Below are 23,342 nucleotides of genomic sequence, written 5' to 3'. Positions count from 1 at the left end.
TTGAAGTAGAGAAATTGCTCGGTTCCCCTCCCAATGCTGTCGTTGCTCTCCCCTCCCCCAAGTCCAATGTGTTCTTTATTAAGAGAGACTAGAATGTCCTAATTCAGTTTGAGTGGAAATGGGAACAGCTTAAATGAGCAGCCACATGAGACTCAGCAGCCTTTCCAACTGCACTGCAGAAGGAGCTCAGCTGCAAAGGGAATGATAATTTTTGAAGGATTTGTGCAACTGTTGAAGAATTACCAGCATTAATATTAAAAAGCAGCTAATCTGTTTTTTCCCCTTCCATTTTAAGAGTGTATAGCTTTCTTACTATGCTTGCTATAAAATCAGTGTACTAAATATTTTGCTTCCTTTCCATCCTCTTTTCACTTTTGCAATTATTTTATTTGCTTATGTTCTCATATACTGAAGTGGGTTTGTTGGTGGTGGTTTTGCCTAACAACGCCAACCTTGGTGTTTGTATGCAGATATGGGCATGGATTTGAGATCTCTGCCATTCAAAGAAAGCCAAAATTGAAGTGCAGTAGAAAACATAGAAGCAGTTGTATCCAGGATTGGGATGAAAAGCTTTTCAGCCCTATAAGCGTTTGTCCTTGAGATAGCTATAGAAAACTATTGTTGGTCCTTAAATTCATATTGCTATTTCGATGTTCTAACCAAAATAGCCATGATTCTGATACCTTTTGACCCTTGTTTTCAGTATCTGCCTCTACTGCTGTATCAGATGTCTTCAGGGTTTCTACAGATACTTTTTTTTAAAAAAAAAAAAAGTAGATCTTTGAGTTATCTTGTCACCTCTCTTTCCCCTTTTCTCTCTGCTAGTTCACGCAACCACCTTGGTTGGCGTTAGAAATTATTCATTCTGTTTCAGTACTGTGCTGCTTTTTTCACGTACTTATTTCCTGTGCCAAAAAAAAAAAACTGGAGCTGGGGCTTGAACTGTGGCTACACGAAGAGTTACGGAGGCAAACCTGGTATCTAAACAGCCTGCAAGAGCGCAGGGGTTTCTGAAATATGCCACTCTTCCTCTCCCAATTCTGTGCTTCTCAGACATCCAGCATTACCGCAGCCATCATATCTGAAGATGTAGGGGTAGTGCCAGCTTCGCTCCTGAGAGCTGGGTTTGAGTAATGCAGGTGCATCCGTTCTTAGGTAGCGCTCTCTTGGTTTTTAAAGCCGCTCTTGTTGGTGGGTTCTTAGTGGTGGTCGTACATTGGTAGTGCCCAGTGGAAAACTGTGCCCATCTGTGCTGTTGGTTAAAGGCTGGGTTATAGTCAGCCCGTGTGGCAGGGGCTGCTGGTAGCATCAGCGTTGGCAGAATGGAGGCTATCAGGGAAGGAACTGCTGTGTATTCCTGTGACTGTCCTAAAGGAAATCAGAGAGCAAGGTGATGTGAATGGTGGCTGTCTTGATTTAGGAATAGCTTAGCAGAAGATCTCACAGTTCTGAATAACAAAACAGGCCAATAAAAACATTCTCATAAAAAAGGCTAAAAATTGGCTAGATAAATCGTGTTTTGTTTCTATTGAAGCTGGGGGGGGGGGGGGGGATTGAAAGGAAGGAAGGGAACAGAGAACTTCTGGGTTGGGATTTCACCTTATCCACAGTTAAAAATGAAGCTTATATTCTAATAGCAAAAAGACAGCCACTTGAGAAAGCCCTGTCTCAGCCTGTGTGACTGAAGGGCGGTAAGGTATAATTAAAATATGTCTGCAGTGTTGGGAAAACACATAGCAGTGACACATTTCTGTAAGCAGGCATGCCTTAAGTGTTACAAAAAACAGTTTAGATTGCTAAGAGCGGTGGTTAAACTTGCTTTAACTGACGTGTTACCATCCCGGAGGGAGGGACATGAGGAGGGATGGTGCCCCAGCAAATGAGCATCTGCTGATACGGTTGCTTGCGAGTAGCTGCAGGTCCTCTGTCCTGCAGAACCTGGTTGAACATGGAGGTCTTTTTTGCATCTGCCATCTTATCCAGATGTCTTCTTTTCAGGCTAACTAGTAATTAATCTATAAAAGCATGTAGATTTTTGCTTAAAGTGACAGCTGAAAAACTTGAAATAAGTTGGACAAACCATAGGATCCAATTCCCTTTTGATACACAGCCATGCAACCTACTGAGACAGCTTAGGTCACTGCTGTAATAACTTTATGGCTTTTTAATGGGTCTGCTTTCTTCAGCATCTGCTCTCCTACAGTCTTTTGTCATCCCTCTCCTTTAACTCAGTTCTGAAACTGGCACTAGCTGGCATTCAGTCCTGGGTTTGCAGCCCACACCCAGCCCAACTTTCATGCACCGGCTTACGTGGAGTGGATGTCTTGCTCTGAAATTCGTGTGGATTCAGGCAGTTCGACAGTGTGACTGTGGCTTGATCTGTTGTTTACTAGAGTTGAAAAATTCTGCAGGTTTCAGCTTCTGTGGTATGTGATGGAGCTAGGAGTGGTTTTTTTATATGTTATAACTACCATCTCCTTGATATTTCACTGCCTGTTGTCTTCTCTAAGTTCTTCTGACTCTCCAGTGATACAGTTTATGAAGGAGGGCAATCAGATTTCCTTTATTGAAGACTGATAATGTTGGAATATTCTTCCATTTCATGTTTAGCAGAATTAAGTTATGGCATGCTTCCAGGAGAGACTACTACTGGTATTGCTTTACAGTTGCTTGTGTTTGACGAGGGAGGCAGTTGGAGTGTGTAAAGGCATTTCAGCCAGCTTGGCATGTCCCTGGCTTTCGGTCTGGAGAATGGAGCTGTGCAAGTTGCAGGGGACCACGCTGAAATGATGAGAAAAGAGTTGGAGCGAAACCTTGTCTCTGTTGAAATCAATTGAACTCCCATTAGTTTGAGTCCAGATTCCATCCATAAACTTAAGTAGGGTATTTCTCTTTCTAGGCAGTCTGCAGAAATGTTTCTGTCCTTTTGCATTTGTTTTCATGTTTCTTTGTAATGATTGCGTAATTGGGATATATCTGTAATGTCAGAAATGTAATAGGTTAAGTAGCATAAATGACTGTTGGGAAGAGATGAAACACAGAACTGCAGAACCATTGTTGCTTTAAAACTCCTGCTGCTTTTAGTTGGTTGATTTAACCATTTAGTAGTTAGAGTTGTTGTTGTGATAAATTGCAGTGAGGGGTGTTTAGGCACAGTGCTAAAGAAAAAGGAGAAAAAGCACCATTTTCTTCCTGTCGTTGAAAGAAATAGAAATCATTCAGTACGCTGCCAGTGGCTTCTCAGATGGCCAGAGACTCACTTTGGTGCCCCTAAAGCCTTAATGATGTTGTGTACAGCACTGAAATACTCTTGTTAGATTTTAATCCGACAAGAAATGTACACTGTTAGCATTTTGTTAAAGCTGATCACAAATGCTCAGTATCTACAGCATCACACCCTTGAATTTAAGCCTGCTCAAGTGCTGAAAAAAAATCTGGTATCTAAGGGACTGGTTTATTACTGATTATGCTTTTATCAATGTGCCTATCTATTTTTTTCCTATGTTACCTGAAGGTAGAATAACAATGCTTTTTAAACATTTGCACTTTTTTCCCTCCAGATCAGTGATGCTTTTGAAAGGAATATTTTCATCTTTCTTTTTTCTTTTGGGTGGTGGTTTTCTGGGGGGGAGAGGGGGGTTATGTTTGAAAACAATACAAATTTGTTTCAAATGTCATTCTCATAGTGACTTAACTTTGCAGTTCTTTTGTGACTTGATCGGTATTTTAATATAATATTCCATTATAATTTTTTCAGAGTTTTACAAATGTTTCTGTGTAACTGTGATGATAACTCTGTAATCTACCTAACAGACAGAAGTATGTCCCACCTCCCAAACTGGAGGTGAGTTGAGGATACTGGAGCTGCTGGAGAGGAAATTTCTATGAGTTTTTTGGTTTGGTTTTGTTTTGTGCTGAGAGGGGAAGAGAGAGGTTTCTGCTAATGCCTCGGGTATAAAACCTTCTTGACTGTTTTCCAGGACCCTGAGAACTGTGACAGGTAACCCCCAGGTGAAAGGGTGCAGTAAGCGGAATTTGGTGCATGCCCAAGGGTTGACATTTTTTCTGGTGACCACAAAAGTAGCTGTGCCTGCTGGTACAGGCAGTAGCATCTGCCACTGTAGTGCTCCTGCCTGTGGGAAGAGTAGGGGGTCAGGGGCCTGGGTGGCCACTTGATTCATTTTTATACCAAAATCATGTTGTTTGCTGCCTTAAGAATAAGTGCTCTTACTGTCCTTACTCCTGAAATTCTCACAGTCTTTTAATTGTCTCCTGGAGCCATTTATTCTCACTTACTGGTTTGTATCACTTATTTCTTGTCCTTTGACTAACACTTGTCACTTCAAACTTTAAAAAGAAGGACCAAAACTAAGGAACTTGGTGTAAATTACAACACTGTTAATAGGTGAAATGCGTCATACCTCCTATACAAAAGGTGTATCGACAGATCCAATAGTGCCGTTTTCATGGGAAGATGTGTTCAGAGCATCTCGGCTGAGCTTTCTTAACTTGGCAGGCATAAGAGGAGATGCATATTCCTGTGTAGGATCCCTCTCTTCCTCTAAAAGTTGATGGCCTTTCAGTGTGAAATATCACACAGTGTTTATTTTTATGCCCTTTGAATGTTTCGTGGAGGCTTTGTTTAGTTTCCCTTCATGATTTTTAATAGGAAGTCTTTGAAGTTGGGTTGTGGCTGAAAAATCTTGTTGGCAGCCTGACCATTCATTGTTGACTCCTATCTTTTTTTTAATTGTGCATCTATAAAAATCTGGAAGGGAGTGTGTTCGGAGAAACTATGAAGCAATGTATATTTCTGGAAAGGGGAAATAAACTTGCAATTATTCTCAGCCATTATTTGTCACGTGAAAATGTTCCATGCTAATGGCTGCAGATGGTTTACACAAAAACTGCGCACACTGAAAGCCCTCTTCATTGGGAGCTATGGTTTTCTGTCATACATTATGCTAGAACGGAAGAGATTTTTTTTCTGCCTGCAGCTATGTATTACCCTTATTTGCTGTTGCTAGCACAGACCTCGTTAATATGCATCTGGCAATGGTTAACATTTTCTCCATCAGTGACTTCACATTTATCCATCTAGATCAAGGATTCTCCTAAGTTTAAAAAGGTAAGGACATTAGTACGCAGGAGTCTTTGGTGGAAAGCATTACGTTTAGAAAGGCAGATGTGAAGGAGGTAGAGTGAAGGTTGTGCTCTTGTTAAAGTTCGGAATCAGCTTCTATGGTAAAACGTATTTATGTGTGCATAGGCATTTTGTACCTCTGTGCATGTGTGTGATTGTAGACACAGTGATCGCTTCATACTGTGGAACAGTAAAACAACCCTATAACGTGTCTATGTATTTTGTTTTATTCATCAAAAACAGTACAGACATCTGTAAAGTGTTACTCTGAATTACAGTTTATACAGTAAAAATGATAAAAGGTTGCGTTGGGTATCAATTAGTCTGTTAAAATAATGCAAAGCAAAGAAGAAAGGGTGAGAGGGTAGAACGGAAGTTGGAGTTGAGCACTCCTGATGTAAGGTGAGTGATCAGAAGATTTCCATGGACTGGTTTGGTCTTAGCATTAATCAGATTCCGCATAGATGTAGCAAACAAATCTACGTGCACAGATGCAGTTGGGTGACTATGCTCAGGATTTTTTTTTTATCGTCACAGCAATGAGCGTTAGTGTTGCATCTTATTCTTCAGTGACACTTTATTTTCATACCGCCAGTGGACACCACCTGTAGATATCCTGGAAGCTGTGAGAAGCTGTGGAAGGCTCTGTGCAAATCCCGGATTGCAATTGACTTTTCTATATGTCCTTTTAGATGCTGATATCTGAGTACGGTCAGCTTTGTTCAGAGCTATGGTTTTCTTTCACCTGCCTTTTCAGGCCTTTGTGGAGGCACCTGTGGTGTCCGCAGTACTTGATTTTGTGTTATAAAATGAGCGTGTTGCTTTTGACAAGAAAGCTGTAACACTGGGAAGGTGACTTGGCTTGATAGTCAACTGTCTGGCTAAAACTAATCATGAGAGAGCAGTACGTGGCCGGCTAAAACTGCTTGAATGTTCATGTACTTTAGGGGAAAAAACAGTTTTGAAGAATAAGCCTTTATTGGTTTGGCAGACTGATTTTGTCAGAGCACTAGAGAAGAGGCAGGATAATGGGATGAGATGAAGTAATCTAACTGCTCTGGAATAGCCCAGCTGCTACTATTTTGTATCTGATTATGCATTTCAAACTAGGAGATTTTACAGTTTCCTTTGAGGGAATAACAATAACAGTTTATGCAAAGAGCCAGCACTTACCTTGTCTTTCTCTTACTCCGCAGGTGCCTGGCACGCTGAACCTATTGATCTGTGGAGGATTTGCGCTGTGGTCCATTTATTGAAGATGTGAAGCAACGTCAAGTCTGAGATTGGAATTACTGACAGACTGGAGGAAATCTTAGTCCTTGTGATGCACATGGACATGCTGAATTATAAGTAATTCTAGCTTCTTTTCCCCTCCCCTTCCTTCCCCTCACTCAGCTATCTCAGGGTTCATAGAGATTTCAATGGTTCGCGTGCCTGTAAGTTTGGAACAGAAGTGACCAAAAATGGGGGACCAGCAATTGTATAAAACTAACCATACTGCCAACAGCAATGAGAACTTGTACTACCAACAACACCAAATGAACTCCCTTCCATCTCTAAATCATAGCTATGGGACATCTGTTATGGATGCTCCCCAGGCGTCCCCTCTCTCTCCACAGTTTCCCCAAGATTCAAGAGACAGTATAGCTTTGCCAGTAGGTTCAAAAAGCCTTGGGTCAATGGATACATCTAGACAAACCAGTTGGACACATTCTGGCTCAGGAAACCATGTCCCAGCGAGGAACAACTTGAACAATCAAAGCGCAATGTGGAGCCCCCTTGGGCAGGGGGAGTCCCATGACGGATACCAATATTCTTACTCTCAACCCAGTGAAAATCGATCGCAAAAAATTACCAGTGGGGTCCTGCATAAATTGGACTCCTTTACACAAGTATTTGCTAACCAAAATCTGAGAATTCAAGTCAACAACATGGCTCAGGTTTTGCACACGGAGTCTTCAATGGTGGATAATTCTGGTGACAGCGCGCTCAGGCAGCTGCTGTCCCAGAAGCCAGCGGTTGAGCAACAGCCTGTAACTTCCAGTGTACAAAGATATCAACCAGTGCCACAGCAAACGCACCAGAATTTTGCAAGCACACAACAAAAGCAACAAATGCAAGTCATGCAGCCCCAACAGTTGTACTATGACTACCAGCAGTATTTATCGCAAATGCAGATGCATTCTGCGTTTCAGCAAGGACAGACGCATGTTCAACAAATGCAGTCCCAGCAGCTCTTACCGCAACAGATGCAGCACTTGCAGCAGACTCAATACTACGCTCAGCCGCAGCAGGGGCATCAGCGGCTCTCGATACAGGAGATCCAGCAGCAGCAGCAACAGCCAACTCGGCAGCAGCAGCAGCGGCAGTGTCCGATGCAAATAGCTCAGTATTACCAAACGCAACCTGTCATGCAGCAGTTACAGCAACAGCAGCAACAGATGCAATTGCCGCTTCCTCCATATCACAGGGAACCCGATCCAAAGACTATGCATGAACCACACCAGTACCCTCAGGATCCAAGTCATCCTGTGCAGCTTATCCAGTTGGGAGCAGTGCCTCAGTATTGCTACCAAGATCCACACGAACAGTACAGGCACTTGTACCCACAGAGTTTACTGCAGCAGCAGCAGCAAGATCAGCAGAAGCAATATCCGAGTGAGAGCAGAGCGCTGTCTCTGAACTCCCACGTTGGCCTCACTCCACCAGAGACTACGGAGGATCCCGCACGGCAGGAGATTAATTCTGTAGGTAATGCTGTCCCTCACCGAACTCTTTTGCCACCCTCAGGAGTTCATCTGAACAACAAAAGCTCTCAGCAAGACTCTCCCAGTGCTGCATGGCCTCAGGTAGGTAATATTTTAGATCCATGCTCAGCCAAATTGGTTTTGCAGAAGAGTAGCAAGGTGTGGAAACGAAACGGTTGCAGGAGAGCCGGAAGGTTAGGCTGTGAGCGGTGGGCGTCGCTGGGATGTTTTGGGGAACTTTGTTAACAGACCTCCTGTCTACATGGCTTGGCTTGGCTTCGGGCCAGGCTGGCAGCAGCACAGAGCTGCTGCTGCTGCGGGGCTGCTGCTTCCCTTGCAAGAGGCTTTGGGAAGTTCTGCCTCGGTTTCTGGGGAGGAGGGACCCAGTTACAACAAAGCACTCCTGCTAATTTTTCAACACCTGAGGGCTCAATTGTTCAGGAAGAGTTAGTCAACTCCCTCTTTCACAAGTAATACTTCTGGGTCAGAGCAAAGGCTTCAAGCAGCAGGTGAGTGTAAGAAAACTTGCACTAGCCATGCTCACAGAGGCACTGATTTGGTAGAGATGTGTAAGGTTCTCAACTCAGAGGCTTTTAATATTAATAAAATCATATGGAAAATGCAACCATAATGCTGTGAGGACCTTCATTTATGCATTAATATCTCCTGAAAAATTCTTTTCTCTTTTTTCCCCCCTCTTTTCCCCTGTCCTCCTTTGATAGCAGGTGCAACTGTCAGATGGCAGACTGCAGCCGCTGTCCCCAGAACAAAGGTATTTTTTAAAAGATTTTTTTTTTCTTTTTAATTTAAATATGAAAAATACAAAGGAGTGCTGCTGTTTAGAGGGAGGGGAACACACTCTGGGTAGGTAATAGTTGTTGTTCTTCTAGAAACGTCTTTAGTTTTGTGCTTTGTGAATTTGTGTGATTTCCACCCTACCCCCCAGCAATAAAATCAAATAAATGTTTTGTCTTTCAAAAAAAGAAAGGGGGGGGGGGGGGAAAGGGAGCAGTTATCTCTGTGTTGCATTTGTAAGAGAAGAGGCGATGTGTGGTTTGGATTTTGTATCTTTGGCAGCAGGGATATTCTGTTTTTCTTAGTCTCACCTCTGAAGGGCTGAGGTGTCCTCCACCATGGTTGTCTACCATAAGTAGAGGCATTGTGTCCAAGTACTTGTTAACTGCTGTCATGAGTGGGGAAATGTAGGTGTGTCATGATAGAGCTTGTGGGTTCTCAGACTCTTCCATGCCGAGGGCCAAGTTTTGATGAGCGTGTCCTACTCAGAACTTCCCTTCTCCCCATCTTGGGAGCAGCTGTTCTAGGTTATTGCCTGTGTATTCCACAGCACTCACCCTGTGCTTAGTTGTGGCTTCATAACCATCTAGCTGTAAAATTTTATTGACTTCCTTGACTAAAAAGCTTCCTCTGCAACAAAGGGAACATGCCAAACTAATGTCTCTTCTTCTGTTCCATGCTAAAAAAATGAAAATAAAATCAGTGGCCAGAACAGAGAAACACTTCCTGAGAGAGCTGATGCGAAGAACAAGCTAATGTGTTCAATATGCTTGAAGGAATTTAAGAGTTTGCCTGCTCTAAATGGTCACATGAGGTCACACGGAGGAGTAAGAGCATCTCCTAACTTCAAACAGGTAGCAGTTTGTTTTACTTCAGTATTTGGTGCTCTCCTTTCTCTGCTGATGTTTGCTTGCTTTGCCATGCTTTGCTTTGCTGTCAAAACTTGTTCTTCTCGGCGCTGTTTTGTTATGTCATACCCTGTGTGAGTAGAAATGCACATAATTCTGCTAGTTTGTAGGCCAGAAGTCTTGCTTGAAAGTCAGAGGCAGTGGTGGAGGACAGAACAGCGTTTGTCCTTCTGTTTTTCTGCACATTACGAAAACGCCCTACAAAGTTGTGTCAGGAGCATGTAAATTTTTTTCCCCTCGTGTTTGTTTATTGTATTAGAAATATCAGGAACATCAAGTCTTCCTTATTTTCATTTGGACTACTTGGGTGACTAAGGGATGTTTATTGGAAGCCTTCCCAGGCTTTAATCGAAGGAGCAGGATTGTTGAATCTTTGACAGCTTTCTTCCCAAGTGTTTTAGTTCTATAGGTATCAACAAATACCAAACCGAAAATGTGGGTTTGAATTGTTCTGCATAAAAATAACTTGCCCCGTCAGTCAGTCTTTCTCCGTCCTGGTATTTTAGAAATTCTGTCCTAACGGGGAATACCACAGGAAGGCAAAGAGCTACCAGAGTTACACCATCTGTGTCTTTGTTTTTAGGTGGGTGATGGAGAATTCCGTCTTTATGGTGATAAAAAGAGCACACGTTTATCTCCCCTCCTGCAAGTTATCTTGTAAAGATGCTTAATGTGGTTATTTATCACCGAGGCTGAATCCTATGTAGGAGTCATAAGTAATCTGCCAGCTTCGTTCAAGGCAAATAAAGAGTCCAAGAAGCAACGCTGTTGTGTGTTTTGTAACCCTGGCCACTTCTTTTCAGCCACGGTGCATACGTTGCGTAGTGTATCGATCCAAAAGTAGCCCTCCCTCACTCGGGCTGAAAGCCTTTAATTGTCTGTACAGGATGAAGGAGAGAAACCACCACAGCAGCCGCTGCCTAAAGAGGTGGATAGCCTCGCGCCCATCGTCATGCCAGTGTCTGTCCCTGTAAAGCTTCTGTCACCTGAGCCCAGCACGCAGCCCTCTGCCAGCACTGCCACAGTCAAAGACAAGCCTGCCAACTCTGTGTCAGATGATGAGATGCCCGTTCTCGTGAAGATGACTTACTCTCCACCGTGCAGTCCAAAAGTGGCCAACCCCTGCTCATCCTCTGTGAGTGCTGTGTTTCTTGCCACTAACTGTGCTGTGCTTGTCAAATCCCTTTGCTTATAGTGCTGCTACTTTCTAAAATGTCCATATTTTAGAATATTTTCTGGAATCTTAATGATGCCTAATAAACAAAAAAGCATCATGGCATTTCTTCCTCAGTCATTTGAAAATACTAATTTTCCCTTTGCTGGGGAATCGAGACCTCAGTTGAAAATAAATCATTTGAAATTGGAATGTGAAATTCTTGTATCCCACTAGAACAAAGGGATTTAGTATCTTTTTACTGTTTTTGTTTTTTCCTTTTCAGGCTGCTTTGTTTCTATGTTATTGCTTAAATTCAGCAGTTTTATTTCTTCCTGTTTTTTAAAGTCAGATATATGTGCTTCTCATTTCAGCCAAAGATAGGAGGGCACTGTGCAGTACTTACAGTGTGTGCTCTAAGCCAGTATGAAGCTTGCCGACTCGAGTTTTGCAATGAAGTCATTTTTCCCTTTCTCTCAGCATGCATCAGATCTAAGGGTTAATCACTGGGAATTCTGATATAGGGAAAAATAGCTATGCTTAGTGCTTTCATTTCGCTCATAAAACTGAAATTGTCAGGCAGCACAAGGAATTGATGAGTACTTGAATGAGATGTGAGAATTCTCTTTATTGTTTTCCTGAAAGAGTCCTGGAGCAAGCAGTGCTTATTCCGTGTTTCAGTGTAGGAATAGATTTTGCTCGTTCCTTCAAATCCGTGCTTGCAGACTGCGCCATGATAAGAGATTACTGGGGAGTATAAGTACTGTATGGTGTTATCTGTGTAATGCAGAGAAATACCCTTGTGATTTTTTTTTTTTTTTTACCTTCTCCTCATGAGGCTGATGGCCAAAGGAGAGGACAGCATATACCATCGTGGGTGATTCCTTATAATATTTGTGTATTTATCACCCCTTTCCTGACCCTTCAACTCAGACATAGGCACTAATTTTAAATATATATAAAATCTTTTACCTTCTTCCTTTCAGACAGAGGTTTTACACATAAACTTCCACTTTACTCTGGAAGCCAGTATCTGACAATACTTAGCTTGTAACTCAGCGGTACGTTTTTTCTTTTCTATTTCTAGTTTCTGGAGAGAAAAGGGACAGTCTTTTCTGAATCCTTGAGCTCTGAGTGGGAGATCTTCTCTAGAGACATCAGAGTAGGTGGCTTGGGCTTGTGTGTTTCTGCAACGTATGTAAAGTGACTGTGATTAAATCTGCCAGTGTTTGGCTAAATGCGCATTCATTCACTCAAAATTAGGCTTGCAGTCTTTGTTATTGCCCAAGCAAACTAAACTCGATCAGTTTCCTCTCTGGATCCTATCTTTTATATAAGCAGTAGCATTGGAAACATTCAAACATCAAAAGATCTACAGTTCCCTCTTCTTCTGTAAAGAGATTGTGCCATTGGAGACTCTTTTTTTTTAATAGCAAAGAACTGGAGCTGGGTTGCATTTATTTATACTGTGCTTTGAGCTGTCCAGAAAAGCTCCCACAAAGCTCATGGAATCAGTGAAATCGAACAGCAGAAGGAAACTCAATATTCAGCAAGGCTCCAGGACAGTGAGCTGAAGCTAGCAGTCGAGGGAGGTTTATCAGGATCTACCCAGAGTGGCTCTATCAAGGTGCAGCAGCAGGGCCCACAAGGATGCATTCAGTCTTGGATAATGGGAATCAGTTCCTGGAGCTTCAGAATAGTATTGAGGTGGTTCTGCATTGAGAGCCCATGGGCATTGCAATCTCCTTTAATACTCCCTGTGATTTTTATTTTTTTTTTTTAAAGTAGTGTTGGCATACCCACACTGAGGCTAAGGTATACTGTAGGTGAAGCAGCATAGGAGATGGAGGTGTATAGGACTTCTAAGTTGTTGTCTTGGTTAGTTTGCTAGTGAGAAAGGAGCACCAGCTCTGTCACATTTAAAGAGCAGAACAAAACGAGCCCTTAATCAAAGACTTGGATCTGGCCTTCAGGGTTTTGGGTTTTTTTTTTTTTAGGTTTTTGTTTGTTTGTTTTTTTCCTTGAGTTTAGGGTTTTTTTCCCCTTTCTCCTTTTTGAACATTAAATGTTCACCATTGTAATGGACTGTGTCTGTGGTTACAGGTAACCCTCACCCTTTCACTGTTCTGAATGTCCGTTCTGAACAAAATTCTCTGTAAAGCTGCATGTTTTCCTGCAAAAGGAAGACTTTTCCAAAACTTAATTTTTTTTGAGAGAGAGAAAAAATCTCAACAGCTGTTGGAGAGGATACAGCCATGATCTAACAGAGAGGACAGGACCTCTGTAATCAAAAACATTTCCACAAGCTGGAACGTATTAACATAAGGGATAAAGGGTGACAGTGCTAATGCTCTTTTAACATGATTTTTATTGGGTGAATGTGATTCTCAAGAACCACCCATGGTGTAAAGATGTATGTTGTCTAAACATACATTGTAGTAATTTACTTTATGTAGTAGTAGCATTTAGCAGATGATGCAGACATTCTGGAGTAACGCTATCTGTCAAAAATTTTCTTCCGCTTTCCAAGTTTATCCTAAAGAAGATCTACAATCTGAACACCTGAAAGCAGAATATTTAATACTGTGTTCATCTACTAGCTTCTCTGTGTTCTTAAAGCACAGCCTGAGAACCCGTTTCTTCCCACCTCACCCCCGCTCCCCAGAAATCCAGATTCCAGGTTTGCATAAATTCTGTGCCTTCTGCTTCTGTGGACTCAGGGATTTATTATTAAATGATTTTTAACATTCAAATTCCAGAATTCTAGGCATGTTACAGTGTGTGAATTTCCCAGATGGTCATCTACTACCCTTTTTCCTCCAAGGAAAGAGGAGAGAGTTAAGTTCAAGATTTGTTGCAGCTGGGCTGTACTCAAGCTGATGGGAATGCAGTGATAAGAGGCAAAGAATTTGAATTTATTACATTTTTCTTCCTTTCCTGCTGCTGAGTACTGCAGTAATTTCACTGAGCTCATGTGTCCTTCCTAGTCAAACAAAATAAATGCATTGGAAAACATCTCCTATAAAGTATCTAATAAACTGTGACTGCGTAATGAAGTAATTCCCTGTGTGTGTTCAGTGCAAATAGAAGTGCCCAGGGTGTTCGGGTGGAGCTGAAGAAGGGTGTGGGAGACTCATGGCCTGGGAGGGCTGTTCCCTGCTCCTTCAGAAGCTGGCAGCAGCCTCTCCATGTCTGTGCCTGTGGCTCAGCCCTACCTTGACCCAGAGGGCTTGCTGAGGGAGGTGAGGGCAATTTGTCCTGATTTTTCTCACTCCCCTGAGGTTTCTGTGTAGCACCAGGTACTGTACTGACCAGGCTTATTACGGTGGTACCTGAATCACTGCCTGGTGGTAACAGCTTTTCTGTGGCTGTTGCCCTAAGCTGTAGGGGATTGTGTGCAAACCGCATTTAAGCATGCCTAAAGACTAAAGTTCTGCGTGTTTTCATTCAGGAAATTAGCAAAAAATCTCATCAAAGTGCTGTAAAATTGGAAGAAAACTTCAAACCATTGCAGGACAAGAAGAAGTATCGGCACAGACCCGAACCTCTCTTCATACCTCCTCCTTCCTTCAACTTCAGCATGTCCCACTCCGGTGCCACCCTGTACCAGAGCCAGCTTCGCTCTCCCCGTGTCCTCGGAGATCACCTGCTAGACCGGACGCATGAGCTCCCCCCCTACACTCCGCCACCGATGCTTAGTCCAGTTCGGCAAGGGTCTGGTCTCTTCAGCAGTGTTATCACGTCATCTCATAGCACCTCGCATACTCAGCTGCCACTTACTCCGCTGACACCTACTCCACGGGTGCTCCTGTGTCGGTCTAGTAAGTGTTACATTTACAGAGTGGCAGTATGTAGTAAATACCACTGCCCTCTCTTCTGGTGTTACCACATTGACGATTTTTACACGTGCATGGCTGGTTCTGCTACTTCACAGGAAAAGTCCATCCTTATCAGGCTTTTTGCCTTGGATTTTGTAGAGGGGGTGTTAAAGCATGAAGTGAGTAGAGGAGCCTACCCAGTGAGTAAGGCTGTGATCTTTCAGTGTGGTCCGCCTCAAGAAAGGGCCACCGTGCCTCTCGTTACACCTGGGCCTTCTGAAGTGGAGGGAAAAGACCTGGTTTGAGACGTGGGGTTCCTTTTAAGTATTTGTTGTTCAGTGCTTCACAAGAAAAAGTGTCTGATCATACATGATCGGGGCAGTAGAAACCTCTGTGAGTTAGGACATTTCTGTTACCTATAACAATTTAGACTGTCTCTATCTAAATATTGATAAAGTGTAATTTTTACTTAACAGACTGGAGTAACATTGATGTTAATAGGGAGGTGGCAATGCAGCCTGGGAGGTGGAGCGTCAGCAGTGATACAGTTGTTACCAAAATACCCTTTTAAACTCAAACTCCTATCTCTGTTTCAGATAGTATTGATGGAAGTGTCATTCCGGTGACGCCTGGGCCTGGAGAACAGACTGTTGAACCGTAAGAAAAACAATATTGGTTTTGTCACTGCTTTTGTAGACTGGCTTCAGCCGGTGTGGCCTGAAGTCTTTTGAACTGGGCAGGTAGCGTTCAACTACCTGAAATTATGTTGGGCTGGATGCGTTTAAGGTTGCTCTGGATGGTGGCTGAGGACATTGGGAGCAAAGTGGCTGTGGGAGATGTAGATGATGTGGCTCAAAAATGCTAGGGGAGGCTTGGTGGGAGCCACTGAAGGTGAAAAAAGGGTTAGTGATGGCTGGGAGGAGGGCCGTGGGGAGAACATACGCTGATCCAGTACTCTGGCTTTTATATATATTAACTGTGAAGCTTTGGAGAGGTGTTACCTGGTAGGTTCCGCGGGGCAGACTGCAGATAGGATTGTCCCACAGCAGTAACGTCTCTTTCTGCTCTCTGCTGAAGAGTGCCCTTCTCTATGGAACAGAAAGTTATTGTTTCCAGCGTCTAGCCTCTTTGCTAGTCAGCACGTGTATAGGCTAGCTTGGGTTGTCCGTAAGGTGTGATGTCTCAGTATAGTTTGAATCGTGTATTGAAATTTTGGGTCCCCCCAAGAGATAGATCAGCTCTCTCTAATATTCAAAGTCCTTATCCTACTGAGAGTAAAGCATTGCGTAAAGCAATCTGACACAATTTCCTGCCACTCCAGTGTAATACAAGTTTTGTTAGAAACAAAATGAACACTAATGTGACTTCCGTTTTTTTTCTGCACGTTGTGTAGTTGCATACTTATTTCTTTATTTGCCTTTATAGACGTATCAATATCGGGTCCAGGTTCCAGGCTGATATTCCTGAGCTGCAGGACAGATTGCTAATGGAGAAAGATGTGCACAAGGCTACTTTGGTTTGGAAACCATGGCCAGAACTAGAAAACAAAGTCTTCCAACAAAGAGGTACGATGATTTGCCATTTTAGAAATCCATACGTCACTCTGTGCCTATTGAAGAAATTCACATTGATTTCTCATGTGTATACTGTACAAAATGTTCAAGAGAGTATTAATGACTGAGAATGCAGAGCAAGAGACCAGAAGTGCATGTTACAGATTCAGAGTAACAACATTATATAGCGGTACTTCAAGTGAAGTCTGGATGAACTGTTTCCTGGTAGCCAAGGGGGAAAGATCTTTGCTGGGAAGTGTTTTTTTGGGTGCTGCACTGCCTGGTAAGGGCAGAGATCACAGATGAGAGGCAGCTGATGGCTCCTGGGCCTGTCCTGTGACCATAACTGAGAGGAAATGTGATGGGCTCAGTGGCTTCTACCACTCCTGAGCAGCGTTTGTTCCTGCTTCCGGCACAATTAATTTCTGTTTCTCTACCCTGGCTGGAGCCTTCTTGGCGCAGCAACATCACTGGCCTGTGCAAGCCACTGCCTCACAGCCAAATCTCTGGCTGTGCAGTAGCCTGTCCCGCCCCAAGGGTGCATCCTGCAGATCCTGTCACATCCCCTCCTCAGTGAGTGATCCTAAAACCAGGAGATGAGGTGCTGGGGGGAGAGAGTATGAAAGCTGTTGCCCTGAGCTGCATTGTCTTTGAGTGGCATTAGAGAATCCTTGGCTCTGGATGTTTGACTGACAGGCTACTGTATTAGCAGTAAAATGTTGACTTGTTTCTGACAGTGGAAGACCTTTTAAATATGAGCTGTTCCAGTGTGTTACCTGGTGGAGGAACTAACTCAGAATACGCTTTGCACTCTCTCTTTGAGGCGAAAGGAGATATTATGGTAAGATAAGAAGCTGAAAGGGGAGATATGATCCTCTTCTGCAGATGAATTAGCATGCTTTATTAAATGGATTTAGATACGGTTATATAAAAAAGACATTTCTGATTGATTAGCAGTGATGCTTTAAACATCCTGTAACATTTTTGGGGAATGACTTTTCCCTTTCATTCTTTAATAAATTTAAATTTCAAAGCAGTGCCTCTCTGAAGGCTTACTGTATATTTCATATAGATAAGATTACTTAGTTTATAGCCTTGGGGCTTTGAATGTCTCCCAGTGCTTGCTCCAGCCCTGATATTTCACAAGCTTTACATTTGGTCATAGAGAGCTTAGTCCTCTTCTAGCCCTTATAAAAACCCTTTTTTGTAGCAGCAATCACATCTACTTATTTGTTCAGAACTGTGAGGTAATTGCACACGGTTCTCATATAAATAATGCATTTCAAATATTTGCATTAGTTTAGTGATGGGAATGTTATTAACTAGGGCAAAACATCCATTTTGCCCAGTGTTAGGGAAAGACAAGGCCCTGCACCAGTTCCTGGAAAGCCAATTTAAAACAAAATGCAACGGAAGACAGGGCTGGAATGAATTTCACAGGGTTGTCTAATACACTGTTCTTTAGCTCGCGTCCCAGTTTCCTTAGGCTCTGTTAGCTGTATCTGGGGGGTCTGAGACAGGTGACTGAACTTACTGTCAGGATGTGAAATTTGCTATACAGGGGAGTCTGCATTGTCACGGGAAAAATTTTAGGGATCCACAAATCATCTGTCTCTCTGATCCAAAGGAGGATTAACTATACTTGCTGTCATTCCTGACAGATGTTGGCCTAAACAGATATTCTAAAATATTTCACGCTATAAATATTAATGCTATCAAACCAACCATTAAATATTAGTATTAATTAACACTATCAAATCAAACAGTATAAACATATTTGTATGTGGCAAGCAGACGGGAGGGAATAGCTGGAAGGTGCTAAGTAATAGCTACATTTGGGCTAATTAAGGCAGGACAGGTGTGCATTAGGTGCTCTTCTGTGAGGTACAGTGTTAATGGGCCTTGGAGTAATTTGGTGTGATTTTGTATGACAGAAAAGAAAAAAGAGAGCAAATTAATTCATATCCGTGTACCAAATAGTCTTCTAAATGCAGTTGTACGCAGCAGCTGACTGCGTTTGCTAATTCTGTTTTCCCCTGCTTTTTCATTTAGGTTGCTCTCGAGAAGCTGCTGTTGAGAAAGCCAGTGAGATTGAAGTGTCATCCTTTGGCCAATTACCACTACGCCGGTAGGTCTCCTTGCGATCTCTGTGTCCGCTGGTTTGTGGAGTCCAAGGCTGGCATCCCAGGCTGGAGCATGGGATCACGCTGCATTCTCTGCCGTCTGCTGCAGGGACGGCAGCCTCTAATAGAGCGGTGATGTGGACAGTGCCGGGTCGTACTTCCAGAGCCTTCTGTTACAAGTTTGGCAGTTTTTCACCTGACTGACGATGTACAGAAACTTTGCATCCCCATTGCTGTGTAGGGTTCTACAGATTTAAAACTGCCTTGAGTAATTTTTTTTCCGTCTTTTAAATTAAACTTTAATTTGTTGATCTCCTTTTAAAATTGCTGCTATTCGTAGATTCTAATTTGCTAGCAGTAAGGTCTTCATTTTCTGGTATGTAAATGTCTGCCATTGTGCCTTCCTTTTCTGAGGTGATGGTGCATGATAAATGAATACGATAATCATGGGCATCCTTCCAAAGAGGCAGTGCTGTAACTCTCGCTGGTGTCTTAGTACTGAATATCAAGCCTCTCTTTGCATGGATCTAGCTGAAAAAAACCAGGTCTGGGGTGGTGACTTCTTTAACAAACACAGCAAGAACTGCATTTTGGTGATGAAGCAGAAGTGCCCTGTGAAATGCACAAGGTGGTGTTAAGCCATTGGACTTAAGTCATGTCACCTAAGCATAGGTGGCAAATGTCTCTCCTCTGCAGCCCTCCATGTTATTACTTCATAGTGGCTAACAACTGCTTGAGCACACAGAATAGGGTTTTACATAAGAGATTTAAGAGTTTATCTCCAGTTTAGGCTCAATAGGAAAGAAGCCAAGAATCTTCTGGTGGTCAGTCAATCACAATGTCCAGGGTCATATACTCATTTCCAGTTACAGCCGTTGTGCCACAGAAGGATAGAAGCAAGCTACTTCCTGGCTGTAGCAGCTCACTGGAAAGATTCCCAAGTAACAAGGACTCTTTTGTAAAGCAACTCCTTAACCCCTTGGCCTGAGAACAAGAACAGAAACATGTTTGATGGCAGCTGATAATGAGAGTGAATAAATGTGAAGATCAGGTTTTCAGTCTTGGCTGGGAGAGATGCCTGGTGCCTTTGGTAACAGCTCTGTTGCAGTCCAAAGGGTGGAAAGGGGGTGGATGGAGAAGGAGGACGTCAGCCAGGAACTTTGACCAGAGTCTTTTGTCTGAAGAGATGACACCAAATCATACGTGTGAGACAGTCCAGGGCATGAGAGCAGGAGGATGAGGAGATACCCCAGCAGCCTCATCCTCAGTGAGCGATCTAATTAGCAGAGCAGATAAGAAATTTCTGCCTGTGTGGTAGAGGAGGTGGAGCAGTCTTCACTGAAGCAACTTCACACTAGTTTCGGAAAGCATTTTATTGTGATGCAGGGAGGAACCAGGAGAGACTGTTTTGTTTAATCTTTCACGTGAGATGACACTGATCCTTGTTAACTAGCACTGAGACCTGTGGACATCAGCGTATCCCCATTTCTTAAGCAGGAAAGGAAGTTTGATTCTGCTTAACGCAACATGAAACAAAATCTCACCAGTCTGGATTTAAGTACCATAAAATAACAAGACAAAGCATTACTTACTAATGCTCTCGAATGCAACGCGTGATTGCAACTTATATTGATAGCCACGTTCTAGCACCGTGCAGCAGCTCTTGAATAATAGTTTACTTGTGGTTGATAATAAGGCATATGGGAATTTCTCACAATCTAGTGCATGAATAGCTTAATATAACTTCAAGTGGCATTTGTTTGGGTTAACTCTTTGGGCTTTCTGCTCCGTACTCAGAAATCACAGCGCTCAGGCACCACCACATTTAAGGGCAGAACAGACCAAAACAGAGCATGGCACTGACTCGTGAGAATTAACTGATACCACAAACAATAAATATCAAAACTCATCCTTAGTATTGCCCTCGAATGAGGGTACAAGCAAATAGCTCACCTCTGAAACCTGTTGGCTCAAGAGGGAGGGAAGTTGTAAAACTTGAGGCTTTTCTGTTGTGTGCCAGAAGAGCTGGGCATGCTGACCCGGGGCTGCTTGGAAGAACACCCTAATCTCTCTGTCCGGATGCTTTGCCATCTGTCAGGATGGTGTTTTAGGGAAGAGGGAGGGAACATGTATCTAATACAAGAGGAGCGCTGTCGCAGACACTTGAATTGTTTTCATTCGAACAGCGGAATTTCTCAGGTCTGAAGTTCTCCTGCAGTGAGAATGCAGAGATGGTCTCTGTAGTAATGTGCTTCAGACAGCCTGAAAACTTCTTGTAACGTACTCTGATAGGGTATGGGTCGGACCCAGCATATGCTGCAGGTAATGGATTTGAGCCACCTCTCAGGGGGGCTCCCTGGGTGTAGGTGTAGCCCCCTTGAAACCCACATTGGGCCCAAAGTCCCCAAATTTGTAGATTATATTTATTGTCAGTTAATCAGTGCAAAAACAATATGGCAGATAAAACAAAATGTAGACTAAATGTTTAAACATAAAGATCAGCTTTAAAATTCGATCTGTATTCCAAAGTCCAAAATTCTTTCTTGCTGCATTGCAGATATCTCTCTATACACGTTCTCTATATCTCCCTCAAGCTAACAAGAGCAAAAGCGGTTTCCCAGCAACCAGAGTTAAAAACAGCTTTTCTTCTGTTTCTTTTCCTACACAGGATTTATTCTATTAATTAGGTTACTTCCAATTAACCTGCATAATCTTATAAGGGTCTCTGCTAATACCACAGCTATCGGGGAAACTCTGTAAGGCCTGAATCCTCCATAGGTGTGCAATAAAATTAGTTCATGGGAGTGATTCCCACCCACCCCCCCCCAAGGGTGGGGTAGAGGTAGGAGAGCATGACTAGAGAGGTTTGCTGAAAACTAAAATCTCTCCTTTGGTGGTGCCATGATTTTTAAAGTTATACTTCGGCTTAGTAGAGCAGGCTCCTGGACTGAATCAGGGCATTTACCCCTGCCCAAAGGGAGGGTAAATGCAAATGACTGGCACGTTGTGTAAGAAGGGAATGGTGCTGGTTCAGGGTGGGAAAGGTGGCAAGGCAGTGTGTCAGCAAAAAGATCTTTGGGTGATAACGGAATAAATAAAACTCGTGGCTTGAAGCCAGTGCCTTTCTCTGACGCTTAAGAGAGCTTTGGTGTAAATCTCTGTGGAAATAACTAATGCATGCTTATATCCAGTACTGGAAAAGCCTGCAGAAAACAGGTTGCAGAAAAGTTCATTTTGTAGTTTTCAGCATATGACGGAGCGGGTGAGATACCTGCTCTAAGCTTGTGAGCCTGGGAGTTGAAATTGAAAAGCAAAACATTTGCAGTTAATTAAAAAATCTATATATATATTTTTATAGCCATAAGTAACCTGTAGAGTTCAATATCATGCATGGTGCCAAACACAAGTTAATTGAATTCAGTGCAGAGGCAAGCATTTCTATGGAGAATGGTAACATTGACAGGAATATTAGGGATTTCTTTTGATAAAAGTTTCAGATGTTTCAGACACTCAGACTGAAGTAGAATCTTTATAGCGTAAGTCATTTCAAAGGCATCCGCTTTATGGCTTCTTGCATATCCTTCCTTTGGTGTATGTAATGCTACCCACTCTCACAAACAGGACACTGCTTTGATGCAGTAGAGCAATCCCGTGTTCCTTCTGTTTGACTCATACTGAGGAAGCACAAATTCATTTCAATTTAAATGTTGATTTCACATTTTCGTGGGCAGTTAGACTGGTGAAGCAAACACAGAATAACAGTACTTGAAAGTTTTATGTACAGCTTCCATTAAATGATCAGAAAGCACTTTGCGTGTATTGCACATGGCTACAATCTCTATCTACTTGTGAACTCTGTCACAGAGCATTTGAGTGTCTCACCTCAAGCCATGCAAGTGAAGAGCTGCAAAAGGACCTTGTAAGAGTTACTGTCTGGAGAACAAAATGATAGATGAACTTCTGTGTAGCTGAATGTAAAGTGGCATATAGGGGAATAAGCAATACAAGCTTTACATATAAAATTGAGCTCTGTGGTGATACTTCTCAATTAGAGTGAGACCTTGGGATTATAATGCTAGTTCTATGAAAGCATCAGCTCTGTATTTTACAGCAGCTAAAAAAGCCCCAAGTCAAACTTCAAGAGCATAGATAACATGGCGATGTCACTGTGCAAGTCTGTAGACTGCTTATATGTTGACTATTATATGCTTTTCTGGTCCCTTCATCTCTAAAGGAATGTTTTAGTACTGAAAAAGGTTCAGAGAGGGACAGCAGTAATGACCAAAGGTGTGGGAGTGACAGAAAGGACATGCAGTCCTGAACAGCGTGGAGATAATGGTCAAGATTTAAGAGCGAAGGGTCATCCAGCGAAGCTTCTGGGGGCCAGGAAGCAAAGAAAAGGAGGTGGTTCTTCATGCGGAGGGTCTACTGATCTGTGAAACTCCTTGGCAAAGGATGTTTTGGGTGCAAGAAGTTTAATTGGTTGAAAGGAAGAGTGGGTCAGCACTTACAAGGATGGTTACTAAATAAGCAAATTGCAACAGACTCAGGAAATCCCCTGTGCCGAAAGCGGTCAGAGGTTAAGAAAAATTAGGGAGAGGCATTGTATTTGCTTGCCGTGATCTTACTGTTTCCTAGGCAACTGCTTGTGACCGCTGCTGGAAACCGAATCCGGGTTAGGTGGACTCGAGGTCTGAGTCAATACAGCCATACTTGTATTTGGGTAGCAGCAATCGCTAGCGTGCGCTTGAGGTTTCCCAGTTTTTGTTTCAGCTACTACATCAATATAAAGGCAGCGGGTTTTTGTCATTTATAATGAATTCACTCTTTTTTTTTTTTAAGGCTCTGACAAATGGACGCATCAAGAAAGGAGGCTGTTCAAAGAGGCATTGTCCACCTACAGCAAAGATTTCATATTTGTACAGAAAATGGTAAGGTTATTTCTGTTCTGTCAATTGTTTTTTCCATTTGCTGCATTCTGTTCCCCTTCGTTTTCCCTCCAGTGCCAGACAAGCTTATTGCAGGCATAGAGCCAGCAGTGGTTACAAGAACGCCGTTGGGAGTGGTATATTCCATTTGGTGTACCTATGCATGCAACTGCA

At 42.8% G+C, this 23,342-nt stretch overlaps 1 protein-coding gene across 4 annotated transcripts in view; it reads left to right on the top strand.

Annotated features, from left to right (window-relative positions):
* TRERF1 (transcriptional regulating factor 1) overlaps positions 1 to 23,342 on the top strand; it is a 101,378-nt gene that overhangs the window by 74,408 nt on the left and 3,628 nt on the right. For 2 of the 4 annotated variants that reach the window (XM_082307717.1, XM_082307716.1), the window contains 10 exons: positions 6,340 to 7,992; positions 8,613 to 8,662; positions 9,389 to 9,539; positions 10,480 to 10,728; positions 14,198 to 14,567; positions 15,161 to 15,221; positions 15,990 to 16,129; positions 16,855 to 16,958; positions 18,170 to 18,245; positions 23,083 to 23,171. In XM_082307717.1, the coding sequence (XP_082163843.1) occupies positions 6,607 to 7,992; positions 8,613 to 8,662; positions 9,389 to 9,539; positions 10,480 to 10,728; positions 14,198 to 14,567; positions 15,161 to 15,221; positions 15,990 to 16,129; positions 16,855 to 16,958; positions 18,170 to 18,245; positions 23,083 to 23,171 (2,676 nt within the window). In that variant the 5' untranslated portion in view covers positions 6,340 to 6,606. The remainder of the gene's footprint in view (positions 1 to 6,339; positions 7,993 to 8,612; positions 8,663 to 9,388; positions 9,540 to 10,479; positions 10,729 to 14,197; positions 14,568 to 15,160; positions 15,222 to 15,989; positions 16,130 to 16,854; positions 16,959 to 18,169; positions 18,246 to 23,082; positions 23,172 to 23,342) is intronic. The other 2 variants (XM_082307718.1, XM_082307719.1) reach the window with 2 other exon arrangements.

The sequence above is a fragment of the Platalea leucorodia genome (assembly GCF_965183815.1).
Source record: "Platalea leucorodia genome assembly, chromosome: 3".
Lineage (NCBI taxonomy): Eukaryota > Metazoa > Chordata > Aves > Pelecaniformes > Threskiornithidae > Platalea > Platalea leucorodia.
Note: the sequence above shows the minus strand (reverse complement) of the source record. Positions and strands in the feature narration are given on the sequence as shown.